Source organism: Acartia tonsa, chromosome 3, assembly GCF_053477335.1.
Source record: "Acartia tonsa isolate MP-2025a chromosome 3, ASM5347733v1, whole genome shotgun sequence".
In the NCBI taxonomy this organism is placed as follows: Eukaryota; Metazoa; Arthropoda; class Copepoda; order Calanoida; family Acartiidae; genus Acartia; species Acartia tonsa.
Genome location: NC_137262.1, coordinates 4,037,422 through 4,057,181, shown reverse-complemented (window position 1 = coordinate 4,057,181; position 19,760 = coordinate 4,037,422). Strand labels below are relative to the sequence as shown.

At 31.3% G+C, this 19,760-nt stretch overlaps 1 protein-coding gene across 1 annotated transcript in view; it reads right to left on the bottom strand.

Moving 5' to 3' along the window:
- LOC145313084 (branched-chain alpha-ketoacid dehydrogenase kinase-like) overlaps positions 1–19,760 on the bottom strand; it is a 41,150-nt gene that overhangs the window by 5,672 nt on the left and 15,718 nt on the right. The window contains exons 10-12 of the mRNA XM_080152349.1: positions 16,447–16,542; positions 15,055–15,171; positions 1,998–2,094 (exon numbers count right to left, since the gene is read on the bottom strand). Of these exons, the coding sequence (XP_080008475.1) occupies positions 1,998–2,094; positions 15,055–15,171; positions 16,447–16,542 (310 nt within the window). The remainder of the gene's footprint in view (positions 1–1,997; positions 2,095–15,054; positions 15,172–16,446; positions 16,543–19,760) is intronic.

Here is a 19,760-nt window from a genome sequence, read left to right as displayed (position 1 = left end):
AAATACAGAAAGGAAGACATACGCACATTTATAAAAATTGAGCAGCTTTGTTACTAAAACTATTTCATAATAATCATTGTATATATGTTTTCAGTATATCCCATAATATAAAGTACTAAGCTTTTTTTGTGTGTAGCGAAGAATCTCACTCACCACTGCACTGAACCGATATGGTTCTTTAGAGGGAAGCTTCTTATAGGATGGTTTTAGGCTATTTCATTTTTATAAATAAGCCTGGGTATTGTTTTAAGCTATTTTTCTGCCCTTCTATATCCCTTCGAATACCCTAGATGCTAGGGGCGCATTACCATCAATGAGGTAAATCTTTCCCCCCCCCACCCAAAAAAAAAGCTGTCTAGGATTTCTATAATTAGGGTCAGTCCGTACGTCCCTGCGTCCGTGCGTCCGTAACGTTAGCTTTTTCGTTAACTTAGGCATGTTAGAATTGTTCTATTGATTCCTGTATTAGTTCTGTACGATTTGGAAAGCGTATCAACCCTATAATCATTACCAGAATGTCAATACGTTTATGTTGATTTTTAACTTATATTATAAGTACAATATTATAAGCGAAGCATCTCTATAATCAATTCCTAACAATGTCCGTTTACCCTTAAACAGTATTTTATATTTAAGAACTTTTGCAACAAATTTAGGCAAAATTTTGACAAGACTTATTTATATATATTTTACATATTCACGCTGTTTGTCTGTCACCCCGTTTCAGAGCTTTGCTTTTATGAATTTTGTCATCCTTGTTCAAATATAAATCAACTGGTTGTCAGACCATTACCGATAGACTAAGGAATTAGTAAATTATAATCTGGATGCTTCTTAGTATGGTAATAAAGTCTTTTAAATAGCAGCCGAGAAATTCACGTTTTCCCTAATAATGTTTCTAACGGACAGATGTACCGACAGACGGACGTATCATTTACAGAATAGCTTTGCTATTAAAAACGGAAAGGTAACCTTTAAAGATTAAATATGTGTCTTATTAAATTATATCAATTTTTAGTAGTTTGACTTCATAATGGTATTTAATTTATATTAATACAACTTCACAGTATCTATTTTCTAAGCTGGATTTCTCATTTGGGGCTACGAGGTGCCAAGAGTTATGAACTAATCTTGAATTATGAATACTTGAATTTAATCAGGGCCTAAATAACTTTTGGCACCTCGTAGCCCCAAGTGAGAAAAACCTTTAAACGTAAAAAATACATGTTATTTTAAGATGCAATATTAGGTGTTCTTGGATTTTAAATTACAGATTTATGACAACTTTTCTTATTTTTCTTTGCATTTTAAAGTAGAAACATCTGTATATATCAATGAAATATTGTTACATATCATTTAATCAGATTTTTACACCAATTTATTCTAGGAAAAAGTAGGAAAAGCAATGTATGATGATTTTAATGAAAAAATTAACTTTTTAAAAATATTTCTTTGACCACGTTCAGCAAAACGGCTGTATTTTGCCTAATTTTGTAGTATATAAAAAAATCTGTTGCATGGCAACTTTTGAATGGTAATACTAGCCCCTGGGACATTTAACTCAAAATTAAGGAAATTTAAAAAATGACCAAAAATCCCACTGTGCCCCCCCAACCAAAATTTTCAAAATTGAAAAAAAACCTAATATAATACCGACATTTTTAAGATAAGTATGTAAATGTAGTGGACATTTAGAGTGAATTTTACTGGCCTCTAAAGTTTATAAACGTGTTCTACCATTCGTTTGCACTAATAAGACAAATAACACAGTGACCATTATTTTTCATTTCAAAGATACATATATAGTTGAATTTCTTAGGTCACAGCTCGCATTAATGAAATTATACCATCTAAAAATTTTGTCTCTTGTATTTTTAGAATGAATCATGTGTGACTAAACATAGATAAAAATGTTCGTCTGCTAGCTATTCCTTTTTAAGTTAGATATACTCTTACATCTGACAGCCCATCTAAAGTTATGAATCTATTATATTTACCCACGGTTGCTCTGACAGCGTTCTTCAATATTTCTGGCAGAATATAATCCAGGGGTAGCTCTATGTAGGGGAATACAGCAGAAGTATGTCCAGATATCTAAAAAAAAAAGGGATATTTACACGAAGAATATAATCCAGGGGTAGTTCTATGTAGGGGAATACAGCAGATGTATGTCCAGATATCTAAACAAAAGGGATATTTCCATGAAGAATATAGTCAAGGGGTAGTTCTATGTAGGGGAACACTGCAGATGTATGTCCAGATATCTAAACAAAAGGGATATTTACACAAAGAATATAGTCAAGGGGTATTTCTATGTAGGGGAATACAGCAGATTTATGTCCAGATATCTAAACAAAAGGGACATTTCCATGAAGAATATAGTCAAGGGGTAGTTCTATGTAGGGGAACACAGCTGATGTATATCCAGATATCTAAACAAAAGGGATATTTCCATGAAGAATATAATCAAGGGGTAGCTCTATGTAGGCAAATACAGCAGAAGTATGTCCAGATATCTAAACAAAAGGGATATTTACACAAAGAATATAGTCAAGGGGTATTTCTATGTAGGCAAATACAGCAGAAGTATGTCCAGATATCTAAACAAAAGGGATATTTACACGAAGAATATAGTCGAGGGGTAGTTCTATTTAGGCAAATACAGCAAAGGTATGTCCGGATATCTAAACAAAAGGGATATTTACACAAAGAATATAGTCAAGGGGTAGTTCTATGTAGGGGAATACAGCAGATTTATGTCCAGATATCTAAACAAAAGGGATATTTCCATGAAGAATATAATCAATGGGTAGTTCTATGTAGGGGAATACAGCAGAAGTATGTCCAAATATCTAAACAAAAGGGATATTTCCATGAAGAATATGGTCCAGGGATAGATCTATGTAGGGGAATACAGCGAGGTATGTCCAGATATCTAAACAAAAGGGATATTTCCTTGAAGAATATAGTCAAGGGGTAGTTCTATGTAGGGGAATACAGCAGAAGTATGTCCAGATATCTAAACAAAAGGGATATTTCCATGAAGAATATAGTCAAGGGATAGATCTATGTAGGGTAAAACGCTACCTCCCCCCTGCTGGCTCCCTTATTTATAAAGAATGTGGGGTGGGGGGGGGGCCGGGGGGGGGGGGGGGGTGTTCTTTGCTAGGTACTTTGAGGGAAAGCACCTTAGATTGAAGGTAGTTTTTGTTTTGTTCATTTTTAAGAAGTACAAACAGGCCTGAACAATTAAAGATGCGGTCAAACATGCCCTGTGTACAAGACTAAGCTATTCTTTGACTTTTCACGTTTTATTCGCTTGACATTTGATTTACTTGACTTCAATATACTTAATTGATCTCTTCTTTTGTTTATGAGATCTTAACAGACATAAGCATAAGCACATTAAAATTGTTAATTACATAATGGTAAATTACACTTAATTTTCTAAATGTGAAACTAGCATTTGAATGTTTCATTCTTGTGTATTAACAAACAAAAAAAGGACAAATGCCACGATTTTGCTGCATGCAGAGAAAGCAAAAAATGTTTGTTTTTAAAAAGCTAACATGCATGCTTTTTATGAAAAGGGATTAAACATAAACAACCATAAAAAAAAAACTTCAGTTTTTTCAGATAGTTTGATTCAAACACACATCCTGTTATTTTATTTATAATTGTAAACTAAAAAAAATTTTAAGCCAGATTAATGTACTTACATATTTTAATAATAAGATAAAGAAAAGATTTTTTTATGCCTTAACAAATATTAATAATATTGAATGACAAAGAATAACATTTCCAAAGCGCAAAGAATTAAAGAAAAATTTGAACAACTGAACAATGATTCAAATATAGATTTTATTCTAATGGGGATTATTTCTCAAACATTTTTGAGCATAGATATTTATAAATTATCTGACAAAATCTCATTATTTTTTGTTGTAATATGGATGGATTAAGTGAGTAATACAGTAAATGCTGAAATAATCAGAAAACTTCTAAAACTTCTAATTTAGAAAAAGTTAATATCAATTTTCATAAAGGATTTCCATTTCACACTTGGCCTGACTGGCAGACATACAGACAGACAAATGAAGCCAGAGATTAGCTTTGCTTATGATATATGTTTGATAATATAAAAAATCAATACTAACTTTAAGGTGGAAATAATTATAAAAAAATTGATCTTATTCTTAAAAATAAGAAATAAGAGAAAGAGCAAAGTTAATTTGGATGAAATTAACATTCCATTAGTTTAAAAATGGCAACCAAACAAGTTTTAACGGTAAGCCTTTGTATTCTATTCATGGGTATTAATCTGCCAATTGTTCCTGAGCCAGTAGGGACAGCTACATACTCTGTGTTGGTTCTGCCAAGTTTATTTGCATCAGGTAAGGAAAAAGATGGTGGTTTCCCTCAAAGTACCAAGTCTAGCACAGAACTCACTAGTCCCTACTTATTAGTTAGGTTATATAGGGTAATTGGTAGTGCAATGCAGGTATAGGACACTGAGATGTTAGGACTAGAAAATAATATTGCCAATCCCTTATTTAATCATTTTAAAAATAAAGGGGGATTCAGTACTCTAAATTTACTTTAAGGGAAAAGCACCAGAAATATTAATTATAAGAAATAAATTGTTTGTTACTTACCGACTTACATATTAAAAACTTTATAACATTATTTCGCTGTTATCCTCTTAGAATTTTTTTTCAATTTTGAAAATTTTAGTACATTTCCCCCCCCCCCCCCCTGACAACGACGAACAACTATTTTATGTTAGGTTTTAGGCTAGGGAGCCAAGCGCTGAGGATAATACCATTATTTCTAATAATCTTAAGAATCGCCATCCCCAAAATAAATATGATTTGTTCATAAATTGTACCTTATTGATTTTTGAATTTTCCTATAAAGACAAAGTGCATCCAAATGTAAAAGCCCTACTGTTAAAAATTTTAAAGTAAGTTTTAGCTTAAGATATTTATTTTAGGTAGCATCTTTGAGTATTACTCAAGCACACCCATGATGCAATATACATTGCTGACAATAGCAGCAAAATCAGTGGTGGCTTAGCACATGTTCTACACTGCATCTACATTTGGATATGTAATATATTCATCATTTTTCCTGGAGAATCTCAAAGAGAGCTGGGAGGAAAATGGCAACATCACATGCTATCAAAACCCTGCTAGGCTAAAACTGAACCTGTATCCAGTGACTGCAATTTTGGAAGTTCAACTGTTGAGGGTAGCATTTGAAATGTTTCCATACAGATTTTTGTCTTTAAGTCATGATAAACTAGCTTATCCTTTGGCTTGGTCTGTTCCTCTATTTGCAATATGCTTGAAAATATTTACTTTAGAGAAAAAAGGAACATTGTGCAGTTTAGGACCTGTAATGATTCTCTGCTACAAGTTGCATCTTGATATTTCAAACACAAACACATTTCTGGTTGATAACAACATTGATAACATGATCTACTCAATGATAGTTATAATTGAGGCAATCATAAGACTTTGCAGAGTTTGTAAGATAAAGAAGAAGTGGAAATCCTGCAACAAAGTTGATGTTGTAAATATTCACAGGAACAAAGCCTCAAGAAAAGCTTGGATAGAACCAAAGATCACTCATGCAGAAGAAGAAACAACTAAAGGAGATCAGAACAATGAAAATGAACCAGCAGTAGAAGGAGTAACCACTATGATTGGACCATTCGCACCAATGATGTTCTTAATAACAATAGTCAATTTTATTGTTGTACGGATTAATCCGCTATTTTTTTGGGCGGATTTTTATAAGGATCCGAATCCGACCAGAAAATTAAGCGGATTGTCAACCCTATTCAATAAATGTTATGTTTATCAATGTTGAAATTAATGTTCTGTTTATCCAAAATAAAATCATTAATTTAAAATGTGTTCAACTTCAACTTAATGTATGGATTTCTAAGGGTATAACACGTGAAAGGTGCTTTTCGAAAGCATGTTAGTCCATGTGTACTCTCAGTTTCTACAGCAAGGTCATTTGAGAATAATGATAGATAACTAGTAGTCCGAAAATGTTCACAATTTAAAAAGAACAAGAACAAAAAACCTTCTAAAATTGAAATAATACTCTCTTTTAAACATATCTTTGTACAATTTGAATAAATAAACCTTTACAACAAATATAGAACTCGAGAAAAGAAATATATACTGTACAAAATCAGACCCTATATCTATCTGTCATCTTGGGAATATAAAAAAAGTAAAGGAGTAGGTCACCAAAGAGTTATGCTTTAAAATGGGGCAATAGGTGCATGCACCATTTCATCTCAAAATAAACTTGACATGCTTTAAAAGCGCAGCTTTTCTACAATTATGGTTGGTCCGTCCGTAACGGATTCCTATGCCAATTAATTTAGGCATGATAGAATTATTTAACTTTGTATAATAATTCCTGTAAGAGATAGGTACAACATAAACCTCTAAAGCAACTCTACAATCTTTGCCAAAAAGTAATTATATCCAATTTAAACATATTGACTAAAAAAATATTTTGAAATATTTTTCATTTGATGTAGTTGTTTCTTTATCAAGATTATTGAAATATTGATTCCTATTTCGATTACCTAGGCATTTATTGAGGTTTGCTTTGATGGATGTTATTATCCTTGTCAAGTTTACATGCTGTTTCTAACCAAACATAGAAAGCTTGGAGTAGAAATATAGGGAATAGTTCCTTTCGTGGCAACGCCCCTTATACTGTTTTTAACCTATTTTTTAATCATATATCAAAAATATACTATGACACCAGTAGAAACAGACTGCAGAGCCCAAATTTGAATTAAGTCCCCAATAAACTTTTTTGGGGGGATTTAAAGATTAATTTTATATGTTGCTGTTATCATTTTACGGAAGCAAAAGCAACTTTTAGTTTGGGGTTAAATTGTTTCTTACAGAACAATTTTATATGATTCAGTTTATATCAATACAATAATAAAAAACTCTACTCTGTTCGATGGAAATAATTTTATTTCTAAAACAATCAATTTCAGTAAAAAATTTAACATAATACAATAAAACACTTTTGCTATAGTTAAACCAATAAGATTTCTTGTTTCATTTCAATTTTTTATGATTTCCGAAAGAGTGTTTTCACAAAGTGACTTATTTACAATGTAGTTAAATAATTTTTAATTAATTAAAATGAAAAGAATGAAAACTATACACGTAAAAGATATAAAATTTTTAAAAATATTTAAAAAAAATAAGTTTGAATAATCTTATTTTATATCATATTTGTATATGTGTCAAAAATAATTTTGTTGTATTGCATAAACATTTGTTGACATCTTGTCATGTTGACATCAAATTTAACCCTTTACAGCCAATTTTTATGTGTTTAAAATAGGTGAACGAACACAAACATGTTAATGTTAATTCATTGGTATATTGTAAAGATTTAACTTTTTAGTGAATTTTTATAGTAAAATCATAAGGCCTAATTTTACTCTATACCAGAATACAATATTTATGAAGCAAAACACTCTAAAAGCTAAGAATTTTACCCAAATAAAAAAAGACCTTTTGCTTTGATCAAAATGACTACGGCAACAGTAAAAATTAATATTTAAATCCCCCCAAAAAAGTTTATTGGGGACTTAATTCAAATTTAGGCTCTGCAGTCTGATTTTACTGGTGTCATAGTATGTTTTTTATATACGTTTTAAAAATAGGTTAAAAACAGTTTAAAGGGCGAATATAGGTTCGATATGATATGAGCTTATATCAAAGTTTCCATTACATACTTTTAGAATATCTATGCCAAATTTAAAAATTCAAAAAAATCCTTAAGTAGATTTTGCAATTTTCTGTTTCAATTGAACATATAATAAATGAGATTGCCGACAAAATCGTTTATTTTAGCCCTTTACAAGACTTTTTTTGACTATTTTGCTTAAGTTTGATTGACTATTACATTGGCACGCACCTTAAAGTGTTCACGAAGCTGGAATTAAGTTGATATATGTCACTGATTAATGTTTTTTAAGATTACTTTTTAGAGAATTAAGTCTTAAATACTTCCCATTTAAAAATAAATCAAACTTTAAAAAAACGAATTTATTCCCTTGAAAACATCGTTGTATTTTGTGTTTTATTATACATATCTAAAAACCTATCAAAATCGACAAATAACAATCTTTTAGTTGAAGTTTACTTGCAAATTTATAGTAAAATAAAAGCTTTTGTTACATACCGTATTAAACTAACCAAAAAATGTTGAAATTGTTATCTACGGATAGATTTAAAATTTTCTTCCGATGGTCACAGAAATAAAGCCATATATGTTAATGAATATCACTGATAATGGTACCTGGATTTTCATTTTTTCCTTTATTTAAAAATTTATATGAATATCTAATTCTACATATCTACATGGCTTTAGATATGTGACGTTAAAAATCATTTAAAATCAGTTAATTGCTTTGTATATGTATGATAAAATGTAATATAACCATTGAACAGGATACATACAGGCAATTGATAATATTATAATTGAAACTATAAAATTAAGCTATTCTTGGGACCATCAATAATGTATCATCTTAATTAACGCCTATCTCAAAAAATGCTTATCTCAGAAAATGCTTTTCTAAAAACATTTTAAAAAGCAAAGCATTGTTTTATATTTAGCAATCAATATATTAATAAGAATATATTTTGATATCATTAATATGACTTAATTATATTCATTTTGTATAAAGACACATTCATTTATTAAAAATTGTTAAGATAAAGTCCAAGCTTTTTAGCTCTAACTAGTGGCTACGCCCCTAGAGGCCTCTAATGGTACTTTAAATGTTTTTTTTTTTATATTTAAAATATGTCTATGTTGCGTCTGACATTTATGTTTCATTGAATGCTCTTTGTTAAATCAAGAAACATAATTTTTTTGTTTTCTTGTGATTTCTCTTAGGAAGGTGGTGGTACCCTCCCCCAAAATAGTTACAAATCTTTCCGGGACCTATGAGAATCTACCATGTTAAGAAGAACCTGATTGCAGCGAGATCCTTTGGCACAAATATACAGACACACAAACATCCTGTTACTAATAAAGTAACAGGATGTTTGTCTGTGTGTTTGTACTCTCTTTTGGAATCATACTGCAGAGCTAAAAATACGAATAGGCCCCCACATAATTGGGGGATTTTAAAGTTTTATTATCAATTGAGAAAGTTTTTACAGATATTAAGGTTTTATTTTATTTTGGGGTAAAATTCTTGCTTAGATTATATTTAATTAATTAACTAAAATTTATAGAAGATATTTAAAAGAAACAAACTTTAAAATGTGAATTAATTAAAGGTTTTGCTGTAAGTGTTTTCTAAGATAGGCATTTTTTGAGTACAGACAGGTTGAATTAAACACACACACACATACACACAGACAGAGTACGGACACCACAGAACTTGATTGTATTAAAGTTTATTCTTCAAAACATGGAATAGGATAAAGAGCACACAAATTCTATTCTTTTAATAAATTTATATATAAATCTGTTGTATATGGATGTACAATAATTAAAGCAAGGCTTTATTTTAATACTAAACAAAATTACGTAAAGATGGTTCCTGAGATATTAAATCAAGTCAGTTTATAAAATAACATGTCTTTTCAGTTATGGGAATACAATTATTTACTTATTATAGTTATTGAAATTGTCCTATATTGGTCCAAACTTATAACTTAAAATACACTGAAGGGACTGCAACTTTTACAATATTCAAAAATGTTTGGTTTCTATATTTCAACTTAACAAAATTTGTTGGTACCATTTGTACAATGACAGGTAAGAAAGGGGACGAAGAAAGAAAGAGGGAAATACAAACGGCTATAAGTTGGGTTTATAAACAAAATCTGTATGATTATAAATCAATAAATTAATAAACTTGTTTAACAAAGTTGTCGAGATTTTACATAATATCACCAGGGACGTCCTAGGGGGTGGAGGATAAAGGAGTAGGCATCCCCAAAATTTTTAATTTTTACCCCCCTTAAAATAAAAAAGCTTAGACGTCACTAACTCTATGACATAAAGATTTCTCCCCCCAAAATGAACTTTGTGATGCTGTAGGCATCTCAGAAATTGTAATTTTTAATTCTTCCCCCCCCCCCCCCCCAATAAAAATGCTTGGACGTCCTTGAAAAGCATGATCTATGTTATCAAGATTTTCAATGATAAACAACCTTTTTGTTTCAAAGACCCAACTCTGTGTGAATGAAACAGTGATATTACTGGATAAAAATTAATTAAAATCAACTTATATATTATCCAGATTTTATTTAATTGACAACCTTTTTGTTTTAAATCCCCAACTCTGTCGAATGAAACAGACAACTACTTAAAATAATGGGCCCTGAATGTTTATTTTATATGGATTTTTCATTTAAATAATGTTTAGTTGAAACTTATGTATATTGATTGTAGGAATATGAATTTAAGGCTTTAAAAAAAATTAAATAAAAAACAAAATTTGGATATCTAGGGTTTAAATATAGGCAGGTATTTAGAAAAATTTGACTCTTTTCCGATAATTGGGAGAAAAAAAAGATTGCTTTTGTTTATGGAAAACCTTTAGTAAGACTGCTAATTTTTTTGCTAGATATGTATAGCAAATGATATTTGTTTATTCTTTTTGCCCAATTTTATTCTTAAATCATGTATTTTCTGAAGATTTCAACAATTTTTCATATGTTAGTGTACCTGCATAGATATATCAATATTTGGTAACTGATTTTACGAAATTAACGCAGGTTTTATATTTAATTGTAAACCAAGTTTGAACATTTATTTCAAAAGAGGTGTAGTACAACAAAATTTTTGTAGTATAAATTTCGTTGTTTTTATGTGTAAGCAAAGAAAAGGGTGATTTTTCCTTAGTCTTATAAGTGCACAGATTGTTGTGGTATTTTTGTGAGAAGTGGATCTCGGCATTCTTAATTAATTTATTTCTACCTTTATGGAATTTTTAAGGCATTATTCAATGAAAATTACTTAAAACATAAGAAAAAGTAAATAAAAATGCAATTTGAAAAATTAGCTTCGCGATCACTTTAAAAGATAATTTAAATGTTTATTATTTTAGATTATATACTAGTTAATTTAATTTTTTAAAAAGCATAAAAATAATTTGCGTAGAAAGGCGTCAGGAGTATTGACAGGGTAAATAATACGTCTTAAAGTTTATTTTCTGTACAGAGATCTTTGATTAATTCATGATGATATAAACAACCCTTCTGTACGCATTTTCAACACACACACACACAGCCACAAAAAAACAGGGATTTGAAATCATTCTTCCTCCAAGAAAATTTTATCGATTAATATTTTTTACTTTTTACATTATTTGATGTTTTTCTTTAACTTTTAAATAATTTACTTTATGAAGGTAGAAGGAGGGTATATTTACCCCTGATTAATTGGTTTCCACGTTATTACGACTATCATTTAACGAAAGCTTTATAATTCAACCTTGCCACGAAGCCTTGTGTGATCCTAGGGTGTTTGAGTTCTTAGGGAACCACACTAATTCCAAATTTTTTTTTCGAGATTGACGGGTTTTAAGCTATAAATAGACTTATACAATTGAATATGTCAATATTTTTAAGTTATTTATAATCTATGGAATTGCACCTTTGATATAAGCTCATATCATATCGAACCTATATTCGCCCTTTAAGGAGCGATTCGTCGTATTTTTAAAATGGCTTTTTATAGGTTATTTTAGGTTAGGTTAGGTTATATTGGGTTAGGTGATTGCCCCAAGGGTTAGAGCTCCCCGCAGTGGCTAGAAATAGGAGAAACCCTACTGTTAAAAATACGAAGAATCGCCCCTTAAGGTGCGTTGCCACGAAAGAAAAAGATTTATTTCCGCTGGATTAAAACTGGTTCTAAGCCATTCTGATAGAAAAATATACATAAAAAAATGTCCAGAAAAAATTCCTATCATTGGTTAACTTCTTCAACATTATTCAATATACATAAGATAAACACATAACATATCACAGAGAAAAATATCTTTTTTTGTAAGTGGGTTTTTTTAATGTAACCATTTCGTAATCAATGATTAAATGGTACTTAGAATCCGAATTTTTTTTACGAAACTTGGAATGAGTAATCCTTGATAGGTCTATTTTCCCTAAATTGAACAAAAAGTTGAAAAAAGTAACAGATAACAGCTCAGCCGTTCACCCGTTTTTTTTGTGTCTATTTTTAGGGCAAATCTGTCATAAATTACGTAGAAATTAACATTTTATAACATATTTTTGCTTTAAATCATGTGAAATGATGAATGAATGAATGAATATATATTTTCGAATCTACATTTAATAAGATTACAATTTTAGAAAAATTTGTAATTTATATTACATGCAGACCATGGTCAACACCCTCCTATGATATGCTTCAATCAGTGGAGTCTTACAGTTGACCAGTTTCGAATTTACAGGGCTACAGTTTAAAGTGCTTTAAAGCTACACCAAGCTTAAGAAAACCAGCAGGCTTCCTATGAGATGAGAAAAGGAAGGCTGATATAAACCTACTTTTGCTGATAATTTCATTTTTTTATTGTGTTAGAGTATTTTTTAGTTAAGTAAAGTTTTTTTGATGTAGGTCTATATTTTTTACTTTAAAAGTGTATTATTTTATAGTGTATTTTTAAAGTGTAATTTCTTTTGTAAAGTATTTTTTTTTAGTGTTTATTTTTATGTTTGTCATTTTTTGTAGTTTAGGTATTTGTTTATTTTTTTTTTTTTTTAGTGTATTTTAGTAATTTTAGTATTTTTAGTAATTTGTCTTTTAAAGTAATTTATTTTATGATAACAAGTCTTTTTTCCTGAAATAAATGAGAGGATTTTAAAAAATTTAAAATGTTAAACTTTTTATTTATGAATGTTATATTTGATATGCTTATTAAGCAGATTCTTGTTGCGTAAGAAAGAAATAAGTTGTTATTTCATTTAAAATGAATTATTATATATGAAAATAAAGAAATATTTAACATTTTTATTAAGGAATGTACTTTACATAAATATCTTTATTTTCTGTGTGTATCCATTTCTCTTTCGATGTTTAAGTTAGGATTACTTACTTCTGGAGCTTCTAATCAAGGCTTGTCCTGCAGACAAATAATGTGCATCCCTAACAATTTTAACATTCTTTTTTGGGATTGTTCTAATTTTAAAAAGTTTGATTTTGTAAGAGTAAGAGTAAATTAGCAGCGGATTGGGCATATTGTGTTTATATGTTTAGATTTACTATTTCAGTTTGTATATCATAATATTTTTGTTTTATGTTTACTTTACTAATTTTACCTTTTGTGTTTGTGAGTTGATCTGAGTACTTTTGAAAAAAAACTTGCCACAATTGTTAGCAAAAAAATTTAGTTTCATTTTGAAATGTGTTTAATTTAGTCACGTACTAGTATCACATTTTTAATTATTTTAATGTTTGCACAGAGAGACATGTTCTCTCTATGACTGCCTTTCCTCAACTATACCAAAAAAATTTTTTAAAATTTCTAATACAAGCAACTACCAGCTAGAACCGTTTGTAAACGTTTTAGAGTGGCTAAGAGTATTATGTGGAGATAGGTTTTGTGACGGATTTGCTCTGAAAATAGCCAAAAAATTGCTAAACGGCTGAGCAACCAGCCGTTACTTTTCCAACTTTTTGTTCAATTAAGGAAAAATATACTTATCAAATATTACTCCTACCAAGTTTTGTAACGAAAATCAGATTCTAAGTGCCATTTAATCATTGATTACGAGATTGTTGCATTAACCCCATCCCCCCTTTATGTTATATATTGTTAGAATCTACTTCAAGAAACATGGACAGTCCTCAATGTAAAGTAGTTGCTATTCCTTTACTTAAAATCAAAGCATGTTTTTTCCAACTTTGGAAGGAAAGTAAAAGTGAGATAAAAATGCTAGGTAATAGTACGACAGAAACTTCCGATTCAGAAAAAGCGGAGTAAGCAAAAAATTCTTTACATAAATATGTTACATTTTAGATGCTTTATATGCATTTTTGAAGCACATTAAAAATAGAATCGTTGAATAAAAAATAAGTCTTCTTTTTTATCTAACCTTTAAACTAGTAGATGTGCCTCTAGCATATAGGGGCTCTACTTATTAGGTGGTAAGAAGGGAGAAAAATAGTGTTAACAATTTCCAATTAAAAAAAACCTAAAACAATACCAGCAACAATGTGAAGCTTATCTAAAAAGGTGAAGTCAATCAAATAATTTTATATTCATTTCCAATGAAGATAAACAAAATTACTCATCCAGTAGATTAATAGTATAGTTAAAAGTTTGACACTACAAGTTTGGAACAACTTAATAAAAATACCTCAACGAATAAGAGAACCTGATTATAACAAGGTACCAATGTAATTTACAATTCCCTCTTATTACCTTGATAAGAGGAGCATGGCCATTGTTATCCTTGCATAGTTCAGAAACAAATGCTGACCATCTGTCAACCACGTCACACTTATTACCTTGATAAGAGGAGCATGACCATATTTATCCTCGCATAGTTCAGAAACAAATGCTGACCATCTGGCAACCACGTCACTTATTACCTTGATAAGAGGAGCATGGCCATATTTATTCTTGCATAGTTCAGAAACAAATGCTGACCATCTGGCAATCACTTCACTTATTACCTTGATAAGAGGAGCATGGCCATATTTATCCTCGCATAGTTCAGAAACAAATGCTGACCATCTGGCAACCACATCACTTATTACCTTGATAAGAGGAGCATGGCCATATTTATTCTTGCATAGTTCAGAAACAAATGCTGACCATCTGGCAACCACATCACTTATTACCTTGATAAGAGGAGCATGGCCATATTTATCCTCGCAGAGTTCAGAAACAAATGCTGACCATCTGGCAACCACATCACTTATTACCTTGATAAGAGGAGCATGGCCATATTTATTCTTGCCTAGTTCAGAAACAAATGCTGACCATCTGGCAACCACGTCACTTATTACCTTGATTAGAGGAGCATGGCCATATTTATCCTCGCAGAGTTCAGAAACAAATGCTGACCATCTGGCAACCACGTCACGGAGATTCATGCACAGGTTGATTATACCAATTGTTCCCTCCTAAAGAAAGTACATTTTAATTGTAACAGGAAACAAGGATGACAACATCCATATACCGATTGTCGGTCAAGATAAGGCAAAGGAACAAAGCCACAGAAATGTTTTTAGGTGTTTTATGTCCAGGGCCACAGAAATGGCGAGAAAGAGATGCTAGTTTGGACCAACCAATCAATATTAATGAAGAACCACTGGTTTTAAGGGCAAGAAATGAGATTATGTGGTTTGAAAACTTAGAGAAACAGAGAATCATTTTCGTCAAAAAATCTGAAATTGTTGGTAGAATTATAGGTATTAAACAATCAATATTTGATAAAAGTACCCAAAAATTTAAAAAAAAAACAAACATTAGATCAATAAATGATTTATAGTAAAATGTCAGCTCCCCATGTGTCTTATTTACAACATTTCTTGTCTATTTAGATTTTACAATTTTAAGATGCAATTTTAGCCTTACAACTGCCATCAACTTTTAATGCTTTGAATTCAGACAAAAAAACTGTCTTTAATTGCACAATATTTGTCTGACAAAGTCAGGGAAAGGGGAGAAATTAAACTGTAAATTATTCTGGTACCCAAAGTTTTATAATCACGTTGTTGGCTGAAAAACTTTAGGAACTAATTTAATCCTGAGCTGGATCTTTAAATTATTTTAGCTGTGAGCCAGATCGGGGTGAGCCGAATTTCAGCCAATCACAGCACGGCATTCCATAAAATGCTGTGCTCTCATCGGTGGCAAGTTGGCTCACCCCGATCTGGCTCACCACTAAAATGATTTAAAGATCCAGCTCTGATTGGTTAGTTCAAACTATACAAAGTTTATAATTTTAAAGGGGTAATCTTGTTTATCACACATTTGGGGAAATATATCAATCTATCCTCCATTGTCTTATCCCTGAAGATCCCTGGTGCAGAGATGGGGTTTTATAAAAAATGCCGCGTTTTTCGATTTTTTTAGACATGTAGAACAAGCGCGGCATTCGCGAAATCTAAACAGAGTATACAACTATTTATCTAATTATTTCGCTTTTGTTGGTACAGCCTACATAAAAGAAAAACAAATAATCTTAAATCCATTTTTGCTGCATATTAATTGATACATCTTTTTAGAGCTGTATTATACATTATACAAATGGCTAAAATAATAATTTTAAAATTTGGAATTCTTAAGTTGTATACTCTGTTGAAATCCTATTGTCTTCGTTCAATCAATCAATGTCTAAAAAATGTCGAAAAAACGCGGCAATTTTTATAAAACCTCATCTCAGAGGAACTTACCCTTGAATGCAGGCTGAGATGATGATTAACAAGCATACGGATTCCAAGGCGAGAGGTCAAAATGCGGTCAAGGAAGGAAGAAACACCCTCGTCATTCTAAACAATAAATATATAAGTATAGATGCATAATCCAGACAACTACCTGGACCAAGAGGTGGGGACCCTTTTCGTCTGCTACCAAATTTGGTTTCTGCTCTTTGTTTGTGGGGATTCGGCTGTGTTAATATTTAATACGCTATTAATTGATTTTAAAGACCCAATACAAAATTGGGACAGGGTCCCCGCCATGTGGGCAGAGTTATATATAGCACATGCCCCCTCTATCTTTTTACTTGAATTTATAAACAAAAAATAGAAAGTTTATATTTCAACAAAGCAAAACTTCACTACTTTTAAAATCTTTGTTCTGCACTTTTTACAGCCAAGACCCACTTAAAAAAATGCAAAATCAGTATTGCACTCACTAGAGACAAAACAAGGATGACAACATCTATAAAAGCGAAGCTCTAAAATGGAAGGACAAACGAACATTAACACTTGTTGAGTGTCAGAACTGAATAAACTGAATCTTAATGCACATGTCTATACAAAATTGTAATTATAAGAAAATTTGTTGTAAAACTGATTAAATACATGTTAGTGTTTAAGGACATACTGACGTTTTTTGTACTTATAAGGATGCTTCGCTTATAACACTATACCTTATTGTGATAGGAATCAGTATACCAAAAATCAGATGAATCCGATAATTTTAACATACAAAAATTTGTTGTCAATGTCGATAGGACAATTCTAACCTGTTTAAATTAACAAAAAAACTAACTGTAACGGACGGACCGACCCTAATTATAGAAAAGCTTCGCTTTAAAAAAATTTAACAAATTGAAGGCAATACTCAATACTCTAAAAGTCTAAATAAAGAGTTCCTAGTAAATAGGAGCGAAGCTGATAGATTTGACAAAAAAAGCAAAGCGGTTATCAACCCCTAACAATTAGGGGTGAACGTATTCTACTGTCAGGAAATTTCCAAAATATTTTCAAATTATTTTCTTAGAATAATACGCAAAAGATAGAAATATTTCCCCCTCTCCAGAATTTTTAAATATTTGCGAAATAGTTTTCCAGTATGGCTTCGAAACCGATTAATTTTCGCTGTTTTAAAACCGGCTCTCAGCCACACTGAAATATTGTATGCATAGCATCGCATTACAGACAATTTACCACGAATATTAAATAAAAATTATAAAATTAGTATCAGTTATGTAAGCCGGGGGCTTCTGTCTCTCGGGGCTAACAAAACTGGTATTCATCTTAATTCTTTTTCATTTTGATATACGCGGAAAGCTGTCTCTAGTACAAGGCTATAAATAACTATTCATACTCCAGTTAATATGTTAAGTACAAACTACACATTTTTAAAAGCGAAGCTTTTCTATAATTAGGGTCGGTCCGTCCGTCCGTACGTCCGTACGTCCGTCCGTCCGTCACAGATAGCTTTTTTCGTTAATTTAGATATGTTAGAATTGTCCTATCGATTTCAAATTTTGCATGGTGATTCCTTTAGTAGTTAGGTACGATTTAGAAAGCGTAGCAACTCTATAATCATTACCAAAATGTCCGTACGTCCATTTTAAACATGTTGATTTTTTTACTTTTTTAAATATCTTTTTTCGTTAATTTAGGCATGTTAGAATTGTACTATTGATTTCAAATTTTGCATGGTGATTCCTGTAATAGTTAGGTACGAGTTAGAAAGCGTAGCAACTCTATAATCATTACCAGAATGTCCGTACGTCCATTTTAAACATGTAGATTTTTTTTACATTTTTAACAACAAATTTGTATTTGACCTAATTATCCGATTGGTCTGATTTTTGGTATACTGATTCCTGGGGCAACAAAGTACAATATTATAAGCGAAGCAACTCTATAATCAAGTCCAAAAATGTAAGTATGTCCATAACCATTATCCTGTATCAAGCAGTTTTTCAACAACTTTACTTACAATTTTGCTTTGACTCTTATACATTCGCATTCTGATTATTCAGTTCTGACATTATACAAGTGTTAATGTTCGTTTGTCCTACCGTTTCAGAGCTTCGCTTTTATGGATGTTGTCATCCTTGTTAGTACATAACCTTCGACTGAATGCACATAGTGATGAGCGTCTTGCAATTTAAAGTGTTTGCGTGCACGTAGCCTGGTGCGCACGTAGCCTACACGTGCTTGACCCATAGAGACATGTTACATACAAAGTAATCGGGACAGAGATATTGCAACAGAAAACTAAAGATATTTTGCAGCTTTGTAAAAAGTGATGGCCACTTTAAGCTTTTCAATGTTTTCATTAAATTGATACTTATAAATCTACAACCAAGCCCCCTCCCTCCCCACAAAATCTGCTTTCATCATTATTTTAATTTTATAAAAAAAACAAGGATTACAACATCCATAAAAGCGAAGCTCTGAAACGGTAGGACAAACGACATTAACATTTGTGGAGTGTCAGAACTGAAAAATCAGAACATAAATGTATAAATGTCGAATCGCTAACCGCTGAACCGATATGGTTCTTCTTTACAGTGAAGCCTATTATAGGCTCTGAGATGGTTTTAGGCTATTTATTTTTTAAAAATAAGTCGGGGTATGGTTTTAGGCTATTTTTCTGCCCTTCGAATTTTGACCCCCTAGATGCTAGGGGCGCAGCCGCTAGTATAATATATTGCGACTATTTATTATTGACAGAAAAGTTAGAGGCAACATATTTTTTTTTCATGTTTAATATTTGTATCTCTGATATGTCCTGCAATCACTATGAACTACTGACAACAAGGTCATACTTTTACATACAACTAGCGGCTTCGCCCCTAGCCTCTAGGGGCTTTGCCCCAAGAGGTTTGATCAAACTAATTTTTCGTGTTTTAGATTTTAAAGAAAATTTTTGAGGGGTATTTTTTTGAGGGGGGGGGGGGTATTTTTCTTTTTTTTTTAGGGGGGGGGGTTAGGGGTGTCCTTCCCCCCAAGAAAATAGTTATAAACCTTCCCGGGACCTATGAGAAGCTACCCTGTAAAGGAGAACCCGATCGGTTCGGCGGTTAGCGAGATCCTTCGCTAAAAACAAACAGACAAACAGACAGACAGACATCGTTCTACTTTGTATTATAGATATGTCCTTGTTGCAAAAATCGAAGGATTAAAGTTCCGCCGTTTACGAGATCTATTGCATCACAGACATAAAATATTTATATAGAGTACAAAAATATTAATTCTAGCGGCTGCGACTTAAATACCTTAACGAGTACTTTACCACATCT